Below are 16,796 nucleotides of genomic sequence, written 5' to 3'. Positions count from 1 at the left end.
AGAATTTATAGCCTTTAACGAAATAGGTTGAGGAGTGGAGAACTGTTTGTCTCAAGTTGGTCATTCAGAATCATTTTTGTGTTTTTTCATTTGTTAATTTCCATAGATTCTAATAAAGATAGCTTAAGACCTTTATTTTGGATGTGAAGAATTTGAAATTCGTCATTAAAAGAACGATTATGATCTAGAAGATGAAGTACGTATGTAGAATCTGTTTTCCTATTATTGAAAGCCCTTTTATGTTCTGCTATACGTATGTTAAAAGTTCTACCAGTTTGACCGATGTAAGTTTTGGGTAGTCGCCACATTTAAGTTTGTATACACCGCTGTGTAATTGCTTTTTCTTTCGGCTCTTGTTGTTTTTAATATATTTGCCTAAGTTGTTGTTTGTTCGAAAAGCTGGTGTTATTCCTTTCTTTTTTATATGTTTGGCTATTTTTGTTGTTATTTTGCCTGTATATGTAATCGAGCAGAAGGTACTGACTGGGTCTTTTCTCTGGTGGTGGAAATACTAATTTCATGGCTTTCTTGTGTAGTTTTTGATTTGAAGTTTTATTAATTGTTTGTTCTTTGTACTCATTGTTTACTGCTATTTGCTTAACCATATTTAATTCTGTCTCAAAGTTGTATTTTGACATCGGAATTTCTATTAATTTATGTAACATGCTACGATAGGCTGCAACTTTAGGTTCCCAAATAGGCTTGGTGGAGATACGTAGACGATGTTCTGGTATGTTTTACGGGAACTAACAGACAACTTGACCAATTTTTATCGTATATTAATTCACGCCATAGTCATATTGAATTTGCAATAGAAACAGAACAAAATCAATCCATTAATTTTTTAGATTTAAATATCATCAGACTTAAAAATAAACATTCGAGTTCTCCGTATTTCATAAACCTTTCCATACTGACACGACTATACACAATTCATCATCCCATCCTACACAACATAAGCACAATAAAAAACACGTACTCAGTGGTGTATACAAACTTAAATGTGGCGATTGTCCAAAAACTTACATCAGTCAAACTGGTAGAACTTTTAACAAACGTATAGCAGAACATAAAAGGGCTTTAAATAATAGGAAAACAGATTCCACATAGGCACTTCACCTTCTAGATCATAATCATTTTTTTTATGACGAATTTCAAATTCTTCACATCCAAAATAAAGGCTTTAAGCTATCTTTATTAAAATCTATGGAAATTAATAAATTAAAAAATTCAGACATGATTCTGAATGACCAATTTGAAGCAAACAGTTCTCCCCTCCTCAACCTATGTAGTTAAAGACTATAAATTGTAAACACATCCAAAAATAGATCACTTGAGAAAGGCACTCTGCCGAAACAGCTGTAGTGATAAAATATTATAATAAATTTTGTGGAAGTTTTGAAAACAAAGTTTTCAGTGTTTTATTGTTCATCATCATCATTTTGGCTTTACAACCCTGTGTGGGTCCTAGCCTCCCCAAGAATGTTTCTCCAGTCATCCCTATCCATCGCCTTCCTCCGCCAAGCACGTATTTCCATATTTCTCATGTCTTCATCGATGCTATCTAGGAATCTTGTTCTGGGTCTTCCTCTTCTTCTTTGACCAATAGGTCTATCAAGGAACGTTTTTCTAGCTGGGTCGGTTTGCTCCATTCGCATTACATAGCCTACCCACCTCAGACGTCCTATCTTTATGTGTTTTACGATATCTGGTTCCTGGTATATCCTATAGAGTTCGAAGTTGTATCGTCTTCTCCAGACACCATTTTCATTTACCGCTCCATAGATGCGCCTTAGTGTTTTATTGTTATATTATTTAAATTTTTAAAATACAGAAAGCATAGTATGAAGCTTCGCGGTAATCTACCGTGCCGCCTGCTGTACCATCTTTTTTTTTTATTTTTTAAGCACAAATAATCGAGTTCAAATTATACACGCCACGTTAACTAGGTAACAACCATTCAGAAAAATTCAATATTGAATAATTTTTTATTTGATTCATGCATATGATATGGATGACGTAATAATAGAATAAATGAAAATTTATGTAAAAACCTAAAGAAAATGTATCACTTGCAATACAAGGTTTATTTTTCTTCAGAGTGCCTGGACCCTCCAAGTAAATGCCTGCATGGCATATTTAGTAACAGTGCGCTACCTGTGTCAACTTTGAAAATCATGTTTACTCTTTGTACGAGCTATAGCAAGCCAATTAATTTACTTACTGCTTCCGACACCAATTTTTAATGTTTATTTACTGAGGTACGCGTTTAAGGAAAGACCCGGGTATGTAACAACATTAGTAAAGTTGGGTACGCATACAAGGGCTAAAGTCCGTATCCTTATACTATTAACGTAAATATTATACCTAATTCCAAATAACGAATTATAAATATACCTATAATATTAAAACAAAAAGATATTTACGAATGAAAAACCTTCAAGTAAATGATATCAGTAATTAGCAATAAATCGTTGATAGTTGATATTTTCTGGTAACAACAATAGGTAACGATTATAATGATATTTTAAGTAAAGTATTAGTTACCTTGAAAATAATTTAACTGTTCTTTCTCATTTAATTCAATATTTACAAAAATACGAATATCACTTACTATTATTACAAATATATTCTCCGCCACTGGGAATATACCCCTACTTCTTCAATCTGACTGACGTCAATAGGAATAAATTTGATATCGTAAAAATATCCAGATTTTTTCTTCTCTCTCTGTTTAAAGATCGAAATTAGGTTATGTATGTCATGTATGTTTACCTTGTTCAAATTTAGACATTTTAAAAGCCTTGCCTTTATCTCCAACAATTGATGAGTGTTGTTCGCCTATTCCTCAAAATATGGATACGATATTGTGTAAAAGAGAAACCAGAAAGTTGTAATCAACATTCCTTAATTTAATCAAAATTGTAACTTCTTTGTAATTGAACTTTTTACTCTACAATGCCAAAATTTTTTTCCGACTCTACGATATTTAATTACACCTGGGACCAAGTTGCACAAGGCTTTTGGAAAAGATATCCCAATCCTAATAGGTATTTATTTACATTTAAAATTAAAATTAATGTTCATTATATTCACCTAATCGCTATGAGGTCAAAGTCTTTTGTGGAATCTACATACTTTTATTTGTATTTTTTCCTTATCTGTATTTATATTTTTAGTAAACATGTGCTGACTGAAGATACAGTTGAAAGAGAAGTAAGGTCTGGAAAGTTGTTTTCCAAAAGGCTTTTAACAAAGACTAATAGCATTCCAAAATGGGCTGAAAGGTTTATGAGCTCAAGACATGTAAATATAATTGAAGAAAGCATTGTTGATCCAAAAAATAAAGTTCTTACTACATACACAAGAAATTTGGGGTATGTTAAAGTGATGGTGAGTAACCAGACATATTTATATTTCCTATATAAACAGTGATTTTTAAAATGTTTAATCATTCATATCAATCATGGTAGGTTGCTTTAGGGTTTAATCTTTTGCATTGGTTCACACTTTTACATTTTTTGGCAATGTTATATATTTCATTTGCATCAGAAAGTATTTTATTAGGTATGCAATATCAGTGTTCGTCATTCTTACAAAACTAAAAACACTAGAATATCATGGATCTACCTAGTAATGCTACCTAGAGACAGTATAAACACCCTACAAACCTTCTTTTTTATACTTTACTATAACCAGTCTATTCCAAATATATCTGACTGTCATTCATAGCTTAGCAACAAACCTGTTGTACTCTTTAGGGTACAAGCAGAATGAGTAACTATTCATGAACTCTTTTTACTTTTATGTATTTTTAATATGTTTCTATTGGTGAAAGTGATGGAGATATGCAAGCTACATCCAATGGAAATAAATGTATGAAAAAATACTGTTCTGTTCACAACACCTGAAAATATTGAAAGTGTGGGATTTCCAATTAAAGTAGATTATTATTTAACTGAGCAGAAACTAGAACACAATATTGAAATTCTGAAAACTGTTTCTAGAATTCTGTCTGTAGATTTGGCAATAATTCATGTGTGATAATTCACTTGAAAATTTGTAACACAAGAGCAGAAAAAGATTCATTTATAAGTTGCTCAGGACAACTGGAAAATGGTTACTAATTATGAAAATATACTCAAAAAGATCATTAGCAGTGATGAGTTGTGTAAGGTTATGATCTAGAAACAAAATAATAGTCTTCAGAATCAGAGATTCCATCTGAGAGCCCATATTGGAAATTGTTGCATTAATGTGCACCATAAATAATTAAAGAAATCATAGTACTAGCAATTAGAAGCAAACAGGCCCATTTTTGGGTGAATAGGGACATGATAATATCAGAGTTAAAATATTCCAGTTTCTCTACAGTCCCTACATAGTACCCTGTGACTCTTTCTTATGTTTCCAAAATTGAAAATGCTACTTAAAAGACAACATAGAGATGAATTTCAGAACTACTAGAGTGACTTAAAGAACCAATGGGAGAGTATTGTTAAGTTGAATTGTGATTATTTTGATACCAAAAGCTGATGGCTTATAAAGCTTATGTCATAAACTTAGATCAGAACTTTTGAGAACAACCTTGTATATATGATTAATAAATTAGTCTAATCACCCCAGCTAAATCCTTATCATAGGTTTCTGGACTACTGTGAAAATTAGGATTTATAACTTCAATGTAAAACTAATAAATATGTATATAATCAAAATTCAGAGAACAACTTTCTTCCTTACATATTTAACACTTATTATTATTATTAGCCAATAGCTTAGTTTGAGAAGCAGATTCTACAACTAATAACAAGAAATTGTTACATTAGTTTACAAATACAAAACATGTTTTAAAGTTTTTCATAAATAGATAGCAATAGTATGCTTAATTAATATATAAGGTAATTTTTATTTAACTAAATAAAGTCAGAATATGCATTAATATATAATGTGAATCTTCAATAGGCACTATCTATTATTCACTAATATGAGAAAGCATTTTATCTTAAGGTACCTATTGCATATTTCATAGTAGAAATGCATAAAATTAAATCAATTTTCAATGATATACTTAAATGACACAAAAAATTATTTTACTCTATAATAAGTATGCTTTAATGTTTCTACAATTTGAACAACTAACCAAGAGTGAAATATTGTTTGGTTCAATGAATTTATTATTTTTTTACTTGGTGTCATAATGTTATGGAATTACACGATTATGTAAATATACTTTATTGTTTTTTTAAGATGTGGTAAACTTATATTTTTAGCAATTCATGACCCCATGTCATATATTTTTTTCATTTGTGGTATTGTTAGGTAGAATAAATGTTGCAAGTAGTGAAATATTGCTATATTATATATTCTATAACTAAAATTATAGTCAATAAAACATTACCAACTGTCAATCAATTGTTGTATAATGTAATGGGTAATATAAAGTACTAAAATTAGTTCTTGCACATTGTAATAGTGGAGCACCAATTGTTCACAATTAGTTCATAAAGTATAAAAATAAAATGTTGGTGTATGCACCATATGAATTCAACTGATAACCAAATGGGGATAACCTAACTTAATATACATAGCTATTGTGTTATCATGAGTTATCATAAGTTGGTCCTGCCAATGTTTCTCCATTTCACTCGATCATGATATTGAGAGTGGTATGCATGGAGAAAAATATTTTCTTTAGAGGAAAAGAATCTCAACTTGGCTTCAGCATAAAAGTGATTATGTAACCTTTAAGTAAGTGCGTGGCATCTTGAAATCGCCAGTTCATATTTTAAACAATTGTCAATTTTAAAATAAATGTTAGTGTTAAATTTCACTTCACATATAATTTGACTGCTTTGTTTTGAGTCCTTGTATGAATGTTTATAAGTGCAGCTTATAAATAAAAAAGGTTTTCAATGTCTTATGGGTACATGACTGGCACCTCTATGGCGCTATGTGACCACCTGCATGTGACCACCTGCATCATGGTTTCAAAAATTTATTGTGGGTTTTGTTTAGTCTATGTTTAAAAGGGCAAGCGTTTAGTTGTGCAGTTTTACTAAAGAAAAAAAGTTCTAAACTACTACAAGTAGTGTGTGGGATAGAAAATGTCCACTTACAAAGAGTGAATTAGTAAGACTTTTGTATGAAAGTTCTTTTGATTACTCAGACATAGACAATGAGCAAGAGGATAACCATGATTGTTTTAGTGAGTGATTAAGTCTCGTATAAACAATTAGCATTCGATTTAAGCCCGTTAATATTTACTCAGTACATTCATTTTTGCTAAGTAGCTATTGTTTGAGGCGGTTCAGTTTATCTTCTGCGTTTTTAGTTTTCACGATGTTCTAAAATAATCTGATTAACAACATTGAATCATCTGTTTAAATTTTTATAGGTATTTCTCGTTTTAAAATAATGTCATATAAAGACAATTATTATTTTTTAACATATTTTAGTTTAATATAACCGCCAGAAAATTTAACATGTTTATTTTTTCCAAAAAAGACAAAATGCATGGTTACGACAGTAAATTTACTAAGATGTAAATTGGAGCTGGAAGGTCAGATAATAGAACAAGTGATAAAAGTTTAAATATCTACGCATTACATTATCAAGCTACGGAAAGCTCGAAACTGAAGTGGAAGATCAAGTGAATAGAGCAAACAGAGCCGCAGTCTGCCTAAATGAAACAATATGGAGAAATAAAAATATCGGGAAAGAAACGAAAGGCAGAATTTACAAAACGGTCATCAGACCAATAATGACATACGCGGCACAAACAAAACCTGATACAGATAAGACAAAAAGGATGTTAGAAACAGCAGAGATGAAAACACTTAGTGTCTTACTTATGGTTAGACACTATGGGACAGAACTAGAAGTATAGATATACAACATAGATGCAAGGTTTAGAACATTAAGAACTGGGTAAGAAATAGAAGAGTAGAATGGAACGATCATATAAGCCGAATGACAACAAATAGAGTAGTAAAGACGGCAATAGGAAGACGACCAGTAGGAATACCACAAAAACGATGTAACGACAACTTACTGGAGGCACATTGAAAAACAGACAGAGTCATGTTTATATAAAAAGAAGAAGAAGAAGAAACATATTTCAAACCTTTCTATTTATACGTAGCTTTTAGAGAAAAAAGAACAAAGATGAAAGACAATTGTTATATATAACATTTTATCATTTTTAATGTAGTTTTAGCCGTACTTTTAATGTATTTTTAATATATTTTAGCCGTACTTTACGATGGGACTAGTAAATTAAAATATTCAAATTTAAAAATTTATTTATAAAAAAATTGTTTATAAAATACTGACAAGAATGAATTAATTTACGTTAGTCCTCGAGCTACCTGGGTGGAGTTTTTCTCGTGGAGTTTTATTATTTTCGTTTAAAATCAGTCAAAAATCATTACGGGGGGTTTTTGGTGTTGCTTAACACGAATATATCGTTGATAAATGACCTCAGAATATTTCAAGCAACTTTATACACAACTTCAAAAAATTATCAAAAATATTATTTTTTAAATTTGGCGTTTTTAAGGAGTTGGTAGTTGATAGTAGAGAGTTATTATACTCTACATTAAAGTAATAGTCGTATAATTGGCAAAATAAAACCCCTAGATGAAAGTGAATATTCAGATCGGAAACAGATCCTTCTGTAGTTTTATGTAGGCCCAGTTTCTCATTAGTTCTTGATTTTTTCTTGATAATGACCTTGATTCAAGATAACGCTTGCATTGTCCTTGTCATCATTTATATACTTGTTTATTGCCCTTTACCCCTACTTATTTTTTTGGTCTACTCTCGTTTTTTTTTAAATAGTTTTGTTTACTGAAAAAAAAAATAATTGTATATACTTTCAACTTTTATTTCGAATAGGTATTGTTAAATGCGAAAATAGATTTAGACGAAATTTATCGATTGTTTTGTATTACAATCAATTTACAAATACTATTTTTTACAGAGTGTAACAGAAAAAGTAGTGTATACCGAGAGTGAGGAACATCCTGGTAAAACAGTAGCTATGAGGTACGCCTGGATTGATTCACAAATTAAAGGATTTAGCAGAGCTATTTGTGCATTTGGCTATGAAAGATTTAAGAAGAATTGCCATAAAATGGTAAGTAATTTAGAATTAATTACCGGAACTTGTAGACAAATCGCAAAATATATTTTAACTCACGGATAGACACACGTTACTTAACTTTAATAAGGCATATTAACAACAGGAGGTTGTTTTAACAACCGTCAAGACAAAATCAACGTGTTCTGTTCAAATCTCTAATAATCAATATCAACTCTCCAACTACTGTCATATCGAATTTGATTCACAACGGAAGGGAGGCTAATGAAGTCATAGATAAGCTGCTTCAAAATTGACCAAAATCGTTTTGAATTGGACATCATTAATGGAAGAAAAATAAATAATAAACACTAACTACTGCCACAATCTGTTTAGAAGGTAAACAAGGTGTTCATTCATTTTTAATCCTACTTTGGAATAAGAAGCAAGAAAGTGCCAAATGTGATTTTGACGAAACGTCTGCAAATATCTCCAATCAACCGGAAATTAACAACCAAGAGATGAACACCCGGAAAATTAACAAAACTTTAACATCTGAAGGGCAAAAAATCGACTGAACAGTAAGACTACTTTAAGTTTTGTGCTAGACAGTTTAAGCTTTACAAAATTTTATTTGCAAATACAGGGTGTTTTATTGGAAACGGAAATATTTATATGTTAAATGGTGAATAGAAGTCACTGAGGTGATTCTAGATATACGACATTTACTGGCTCTTATCGGTTTTATAGCGAGTGTTTTATAGATTTTGCTCATTTCTTTCTGAATCCATAACTTTAGAACCACCCTGTATATTTTTTGATATTTAGTACACATATGTCTCATTCAGAACCCAAACGATCCATTTACTAATCACACGAAAAATCCAGGTTCAGGTTAACAAAAAAATGTAAAGTAATTGTAACCTAAAGAAGAGAGTACTTCTTGTGGCTAGCCCATTTCCATCACAAAATCCATAAATAAAGATAATATCCGCATATTCTTCACTGGAAAATTGATGAGGCATTTTTATAAATCAATACTAACAACTTCTTCTTCTGCCTGTCCGTTCCGAACGATCATTCTGGCTATGATGACTTTGTTAGTTGCTATACGAAATAGCTGTGTTGAGGTCTTTCTATACCATGCTCTCAGGTTAGCAAGCCAGGATATTCTTCTTCGTCATGGGACCCTGTTTCCTTCAATTTTACCTTGCAAAATGCATTGAAGTAGCTCGTATCTGCCTTGATTTCTCATTATATGTCCTAAGTACTGCAGCTTACGGCTCTTCACGATGTTGACCAAATATATACTAACAACGATGAGAAGAAATTCGTGGATTGATCTAAATTATCTGACATAAATAATAATCTTCTGTCAAAGTCATGGGTGTCTGGACTGAATCTTGGATATGAATGTTGTATTACAGTATGTAGATTCTTACAATATACGAGCTTGAGTTGATTAATCACAAGCAGCATGGGGGAAATGCGTAGAAATAACCCAAATTAATCCTAAAATCACTTCGCAATATTTTAAGTTATTATCTTAAGTTTATTAAATTTCGATTTAATTTTTTTTAATTGTAATTACTGGAGTATTAAAAGCTGTTTTAAAAACTATTAAAAATTTACGAACCGGAATTTATAAAATATAAACTGGATTGGTCTACAGATACAAAACGGAAAACCAACGTAGTTAACAAATATTTAGTATTTTCAAATAAGTATTCATTCAGTAACTTCAAGAATTTATTACTAAAAGTCTCAGAGTTCTTAAAAATTTCAGTATAATTTAAAACTTGACGTAATTAAATTATCTACGCAAAAAAATTGAAATACACCTTTAAACTTGATTTTTGTGCTCTTTTCAAATATGCAAACGGATTTTGAATTTCAATATACAGTGTTGTTTCAAGGTCACAATTATTACTTTATATTTTTTTGTTAATGCGGACCTGGATTTTTTGTTGTGATTAGTAAGTGAATCGTTTGGGTTTAACACCCAGTAACTTGGGTTATTAAAACAGAGCTAATAAATGTGGTATATCTAGAACCGCCTCGGTGACCTCTATCATAAATTTCAAACTGGAAAAAAATTGTTGAATGTAGACTAATATTTTTTGATGATACATTGTTTTCCGGACTTATAGGTCTGGAATTATTTTTTCCTGTTTCATCTGCATCTTTGGCAGGCATTATAAATTGGCAATGGTGCAAATGTCCTGTCTCTCTTCCTCTAACTGAGTGGGTTTCTCCCTTCACATCTTGTTTGAACTTCCTTCTGTACGATTTAAGTGTATCTAGGGTTTTTAGATTTCGATAGCCTCTCTGAACATCTGTGGGTAGTAGTTTGATGTTCTTCTAAGCACTTGTGTTTCTTGAAATAAAATTAGATAGTTGTATTCTGTAATGTTGTGTTCTGCAACAGCTAATATTCCGCACGGACCTTATGCGATAGGTGCGCCTATGCCCAATCAAACGATTATTTACACTATGTTTTGTTGTACACTGAACTATAAACTACAGTGAATCGGGTAAATTTCTCTAATGGAAACAAGTTGTGTTGGATCTTTGGCCGATCTTAGACTTTTATATCGGTTTTGTTGGTATGACGATGGATGAAAATGAACAGACAACCTCCTATATACCCGGAATACAATGGGTGAAAGTCTACACTCTTTGATAATATTTTAACAGTTTTTACCAAATTCGAAATCAACGAAAATAATGATATACATGTTTATTTAAGGTGGGTGGTTTTAATTATGTCCTCTCCAACCTATATCCACAACAAAATGCACTGACTTCAAGTTATTCCACTGCTAAGGCAACGGCGAAACTGAAGGATGCAGCTAAAAATGCATCTGAACTGGCAAAGTCCAAAGCTGCGCCGATCTATGCTTCTCTACATCCCAACCAATCGTAGAAGTAACTTGGAAACCGAAACATTTATTATATTATAATGTTAAATTATGTAAAATTATTGTAATTGTATCAAATAGAACAAATTAATGTCATTTTGTAAACAATGAATAGATTGGATGCTCAAAACGTAGACATTTTTGAAATATAATAGAAAATTATAAGCCAGTAGGTGTTAGTGATTGGTATTCATTTCAAACATTCTTTTCTGTATTATTTTTATTAAGACTTTTGGTCATTATATGGTGGTAAGAGTATCACTAAAACCTCTACAACATATCAATAAATATTTCTTTCTGATTGCGTCTTGTTTTTTTTTCAATTTATGTACTTATTCTACATTCACTTTTAACAGTGTCGCTAAAATAAGATTTGTTTTCTATTTTCAAACTTTTCCAAATGAGCTCAAAGTGCGAGAATCAAAATTTTCATTAAACTAAATTACTTACTTTATTTTATCGGTAAGATAGCCAAGCGGACCAGGCAAACGAATCGCATTCATTTCACTGTGAATGATCTACTGGTCGCTGGTTCAGACCCTGGCCAGAAAACAAAAAGGCTAACGTAGTAGTTTAAAATTCTAAATGGATCTGTTAGGTACTAATATGCTAATTCTAAATGGTGTATCGGATCGAACTATAGATGAGCAGTACGGTAAGAGATGGAGGCTTGCGGCTCGGTGTTACTCACTCCATAGATTGTAAAATGTACGCTTAAAAACCAGAATATAGACATTATTACAATTTCAATATAAATTCCAATTAAAAACAGGAGTTTTATCTTTAATTTAATACTGTTGGTTTTGAAAAATTTCTGACTGAAACATGACTAAATATTTGAACCTTCTAAACTACAAGTTGATTAAATCTGCCACGCCGCTGAATTATCGACCCGATGACGTGTACATTCCTGCTCAGGGTAGGGTAAATGCACCAGTTGTTGGCCATGAGTGAATTATTAGCCTCTAATATGTTTTGATTAAAATTTAGAAAATGTTGATATTTTATTAAATCTGACTACTTTTTTTTAAGTTTGGCATCATGTCTGCTAGAGTATGACACATATAGTTTCAAGGTAACCACCTTGTTTTAGTCAGTATTCGATGTTGATTGAGACACTATTCTGTGCCGTTAGTTTGCTAGTGATTTTTTGTTATTTACATATCTAGAGAAACTTGTGTTAGCCGGTAAGTAGGTACTATATACTGAAATTCTCTTTCTACTTTATGTTTTATGTTATTGTGAGAATATAGTGTATGACCTGTCCGAAAATGCATAACGAATCTAACGCTATTTATTTTAATAACGTAAATTTTAATGTGGCCAACTAGGTACTAATGCATTAAATTATCAATACAGACGTTAGTTTTTTGTAAGAATCTAGTGATTGACATATGTTAATGACTAGTGTTTTATGTGTGGCCAATAACTAATTATTGTACTTTTTAGCAACTATGCCAAAACGATCTAAAACTGAAAACACTTCCGAAAACGATGTTCAAAAGGCTTTGGAGCTAATTCAATATGGTATGAGTGAGCGAGAAGCTTCAAGAGTTTTCAATATTCCCAGAGCCACCATAAGTTACCGTAAAAGTGAAAAATTTCATAACAAGATAACGCATGGACCAGATCCATTTCTTTCGAGGAATAAAGGAACAACTTAAACTCTGGATTTTTCATTGTCAAAATAGAGGATTTTCTGTTCGTGTTGACGACATTAAGGACTTCGTTAAAACATTTTTAGGGAATAACCCTAGAATGAATCCATTTGTTGAAAATAGACCAGGTAGAACATAGCTATCAGCATTGTTGAAGCGCAATCCCAACATTTCCCTAAAGACTTTAGAGGGAGTGACATCAGCAAGTTCAAACATTAACCAAAGAGACATTACCAAATGGTTTAACAACATAAAATTTTATCTAGATAAAAAAGGAATTGAAGATGTTCTTCAAAACCCAACAAGGATCTTCATTGCTGACGAGACATGCTTTTATCTATGTCCCAAAAATAAAAAGGTTTAATGTCTATGAAATTAAACATAACCCAAAGGTTAACTTAACAGTTATGTTCACATTTTCTGCAATGGGAAATATTTTACCTCCGATGATAATTTATCCCCATAAGAGACTGCCTAATGATATATTAAGTGCTGTGCCGAATTCGTGGGGTATTGGTTTAATATAATGGATTGGATGGACAACAAAAACTTTTACAAATACATTGGAAATATATTTAATCCTTATTTAGATCAAAATAATATTACACGTAATATTAGTTTGATATTTTATTATTTTATTTATTTTATGATTTGAGATCAATGCAACCAGCGGATGTGGCTGCGTTTAAGCCTCTAAAAACTTTTTGGAACAAAGCTGTGCTTCAGTTTAGGGGAGGCAACCCCCAAAAAGTGTTAACGAAAGTACAGTTTGCTCCAGTTTTAAAATCTGCTGTAGATATGTCAAATCCAAATGTTATCAGAAGTGGGTTTAGTGCATGCGGAATTCGTCTGCACTTGACTATTCAAAATGTCTTTGGAAAGAATTTGAAGAGGTAATCTGGATGAGCACAAAGATTTGCTAACACTCATTGATCCAAATACAACAATTTCTTATAAACAATTTTGTGAAATACTTGGCAATGACAAAATTAAACATCAATGTCGAAATAATTGTAAAACTTAATATAATGATTACCAAATATTGAAACAAATCTACTCAGCATTTGCAGAAAAGTCGTCAGTAGAAATTTCTCCAAACCACGAACAAGAAAATGGTATAGATGAAGAAGTAAAAGTTTTAGAAACAAGTGAAGCTATTTTCGAGATAAATGGTATACCTGTGTACCTTTCGAGATAAGTAGATGATATCCAACGAATTTCAACATGGAATGTTAATAGTCTTTATGAACCAGGAAAACTACACAACCTTATAAAGGAAATGAATCGGCTGAAAATAAATATAATGGGAGTCAGTGAAGTCCGATGGACTGGATCTGGACAGTTTACGAAAGATAAGATTACTATTTATTACTCGTGTAGTGACCCAACAAATAGACATCACCGACATGGAGTGGCTATTGCTCTTGACAGGAAGACCAGTAAATCGGTGACAGATTTTGTTCCAATTTCCGAACGAGTCATGTTGATCAAAATGACAGGCAAACCAGTAAACATAAATGTGACACAAGCATATGCACCAACACAGATAAGTCAGAAGAAGAAATAACTAAGTTCTATAAAGATCTGGAAAAAGCAATAAGACTAACAAAGAAAGAGGGCATAAACATAATAATGGGCGACTTTAACGCCAAGGTGGGTAAAGGAAGATATGAAGACATAATTGGAGAGTACGGCCTTGGAGTTAGAAATGAAAGAGGCGACCTGTTGTGTGAATACTGCCAGGAGAACGGTTTTGTCGTCATGAACACATGGTTTCAGCTCCCGCCTCGTAAGTTATATACTTGGAAATCACCAGGAGACCGTCCAAATCGAATAATTAGAAACCAAATTGACTACGTTTTAATAAACAGAAGATTTCGTAACGCTATCAAAAGAATCGCAGCATATCCAGGTGCTGATATTGCATCCGATCATAATCCGCTAATAGCAGATGTGAGGTTAAAACTAGCAAAAATTAAGAGAACAAATACAAACACCAGCACGCCTATAAATACAAGAGAACTGATGAGAGACGAAAATCTTAAGAAGAGTTATGCAAATCAAATTAATGAAAGAATGCGAATAATAGAACAAAATGATGATATCGAAGAGATGGTCAATGATATTAAAGGAACGATTCTGGCAGTAAACAGGGAAGTTAAAACACAGATCAGAAAGAGAAAGCATAACGAATGGATGACGGACGAAATTATGGATCTAATGGAAAAGCGAAGACAACATAAACAACAACGTAATCAAGACAAATACAAACAGATACACAAAGAAATTCGCCAGAAGGTTAAGAAAGCAAAAGAACGTTGGATGGTGGAAAGGTGCAACGAAATAGAACAATTGCAAGAAAAGGGAGATAGTTTTGGACTACATAAGAAGATCAAAGAAATATCGAATATACACAAAAGCCACCACAGAACAAGAATACGCAACGATAGAAACGAATACATAGAGTCAGAAGAGGAGATAGCAATGGCGTGGAAAGAATACGCAGAAAGACTTTTTAATGACGAAAGACCAACACAACCAACGCGCAAACTTCCTTCCGAAAACTTATCAGGGCCATCAATAATGCGAAGTGAAATAGAATATGCAGTTAGAACCACAAAGATGCATAAAGCAACAGGTCCAGATAAAATTAATATAGAAGCAATAAAACTAATAGACGAGGAGAATATCGAAATCTTGGTAAAGCTGTTCAATAGAATTTATGATACTGGTTACATTCCGCGAGAATGGCTGCAGTCATCCTTTGTGTTGATCCCAAAAACAGCTAATGCCACAAAATGCAATGAACACCGCTTAATCAGTTTAATGAGTCACTTGCTGAAACTCTTCCTTAGGATATTACACTTAAGAATGTACAAGACACTAGAAGAACTTAGCGGGTCAACACAATTCGGTTTTAAGGGAGGACTAGGAACAAGAGAGGCAATTTTATGTTTGAACACCTTAATACAAAACTGTTTAGATCAACGAAAAGATGTCTACCTCACCTTCATCGACTACGAGAAGGCATTTGACAATGTTAAACATGATATCATGATGGAACTACTACATAGGGCCAACATTGACCAGAAGGAGATCAGAATTATTCAGAATCTATACTGGAACCAAATGGCAAAGGTGAGGATTGATCAAGACCAATATACGGATGAATTTGAAATCCGGAAAGGTGTCCGCCAAGGCTGCATAGGTACTCTCTCCGATGCTTTTTAATTTATATGTTGAAAATATATTTGCGGAAGCATTAGAAGACACGGAATTAGGCATTAAGGTGAACGGCATACCAATTAGCAACCTATGCTATGCGGACGGCACAGTGATTATAACTGATAATTTGGAAGATCAGCAGTTATTACTTGATAGGGTGAATAGCATAGGTAAAAAATATGGCCTCAAAATCAACATTTTGAAAACGAAATATATGGTCATTAGCAGAAACCCTCCAGAAAACCCGATAATATGCTTAGGTGACGATCGCATAAAACGCGTGAAACCTTGGCACCACAATCAATGACCAATCGGATCCACAACAAGAAATAAAAACCCGAATACAAATGGCAAGACAAGCTTTTGTGAAATTCAGACCTCTCCTATGTAATCAAAACCTAAATTTCGAAATACGCTACAGAATGGTCAAGTGCTACATATGGTCCATCTTGCTTTATGGCATGGAAACGTGGACTTTGAAAAAAACATCTATCAACAAACTTGAAGCATTTGAAATGTGGCCATTGAGAAGAATGATGCGCATACCTTGGGTGGATAGAGTTCGAAACGATGACGTCCTTAAGAGAGCCGGCGTGGAAAGAGAACTCTTTGAATTAATTAAAAAACGCAAGATTGGTTACCTTGGGCACATATTGATAGGAGCAAAATATGAAATACCACAGTTAATCCTACAAGGGAAGATCGAAAGTAGGAGAGGAGCCGGCCGCAAACAATTATCCTGGTTAAGGAATATTAAAGAATGGACAGGAATACACAATACAGGCGAGCTGTGTCACGCCGCCAAGAACAGAATTCTAGTAATGAGATAGTCGCCTACGCACTTTGGTGTATGGCATGTTAAGAAGAAGAAGAAGATATACCTGTAATAATAGATGATACTGAAATTGTAAA

The 16,796-nt window shown here is 32.6% G+C and overlaps 1 protein-coding gene across 1 annotated transcript; it reads left to right on the top strand.

The window, feature by feature from the left end:
• The first annotated feature begins 2,721 nt into the window (after positions 1 to 2,721).
• On the top strand, positions 2,722 to 11,302 carry prel (preli-like). Its single transcript, XM_072529961.1, has 4 exons — positions 2,722 to 3,050; positions 3,180 to 3,393; positions 7,982 to 8,137; positions 10,830 to 11,302. Exons 1-4 carry the CDS (start codon positions 2,959 to 2,961, stop codon positions 11,004 to 11,006), a joined length of 639 nt encoding a protein of 212 aa, XP_072386062.1. The 5' UTR covers positions 2,722 to 2,958; the 3' UTR covers positions 11,007 to 11,302.
• The last annotated feature ends 5,494 nt before the right edge of the window (positions 11,303 to 16,796 follow it).

The sequence above is a fragment of the Diabrotica undecimpunctata genome, chromosome 4, assembly GCF_040954645.1.
Source record: "Diabrotica undecimpunctata isolate CICGRU chromosome 4, icDiaUnde3, whole genome shotgun sequence".
In the NCBI taxonomy this organism is placed as follows: domain Eukaryota; kingdom Metazoa; phylum Arthropoda; class Insecta; order Coleoptera; family Chrysomelidae; genus Diabrotica; species Diabrotica undecimpunctata.
This window is presented reverse-complemented; position numbering and strand designations above follow the sequence as displayed.

Excerpts from the sequence above, each read along its gene's own strand:
- prel (XM_072529961.1), top strand. The coding sequence starts at position 2,959 with ATGCCAAAATTTTTTTCCGACTCTACGATATTTAATTACACCTGGGAC. Across the intron at positions 3,394-7,981 it reads TGGGGTATGTTAAAGTGATG|AGTGTAACAGAAAAAGTAGT; the intron begins GTGAGTAACCAG and ends TATTTTTTACAG. Across the intron at positions 8,138-10,829 it reads AGAAGAATTGCCATAAAATG|GTGGGTGGTTTTAATTATGT; the intron begins GTAAGTAATTTA and ends TGTTTATTTAAG.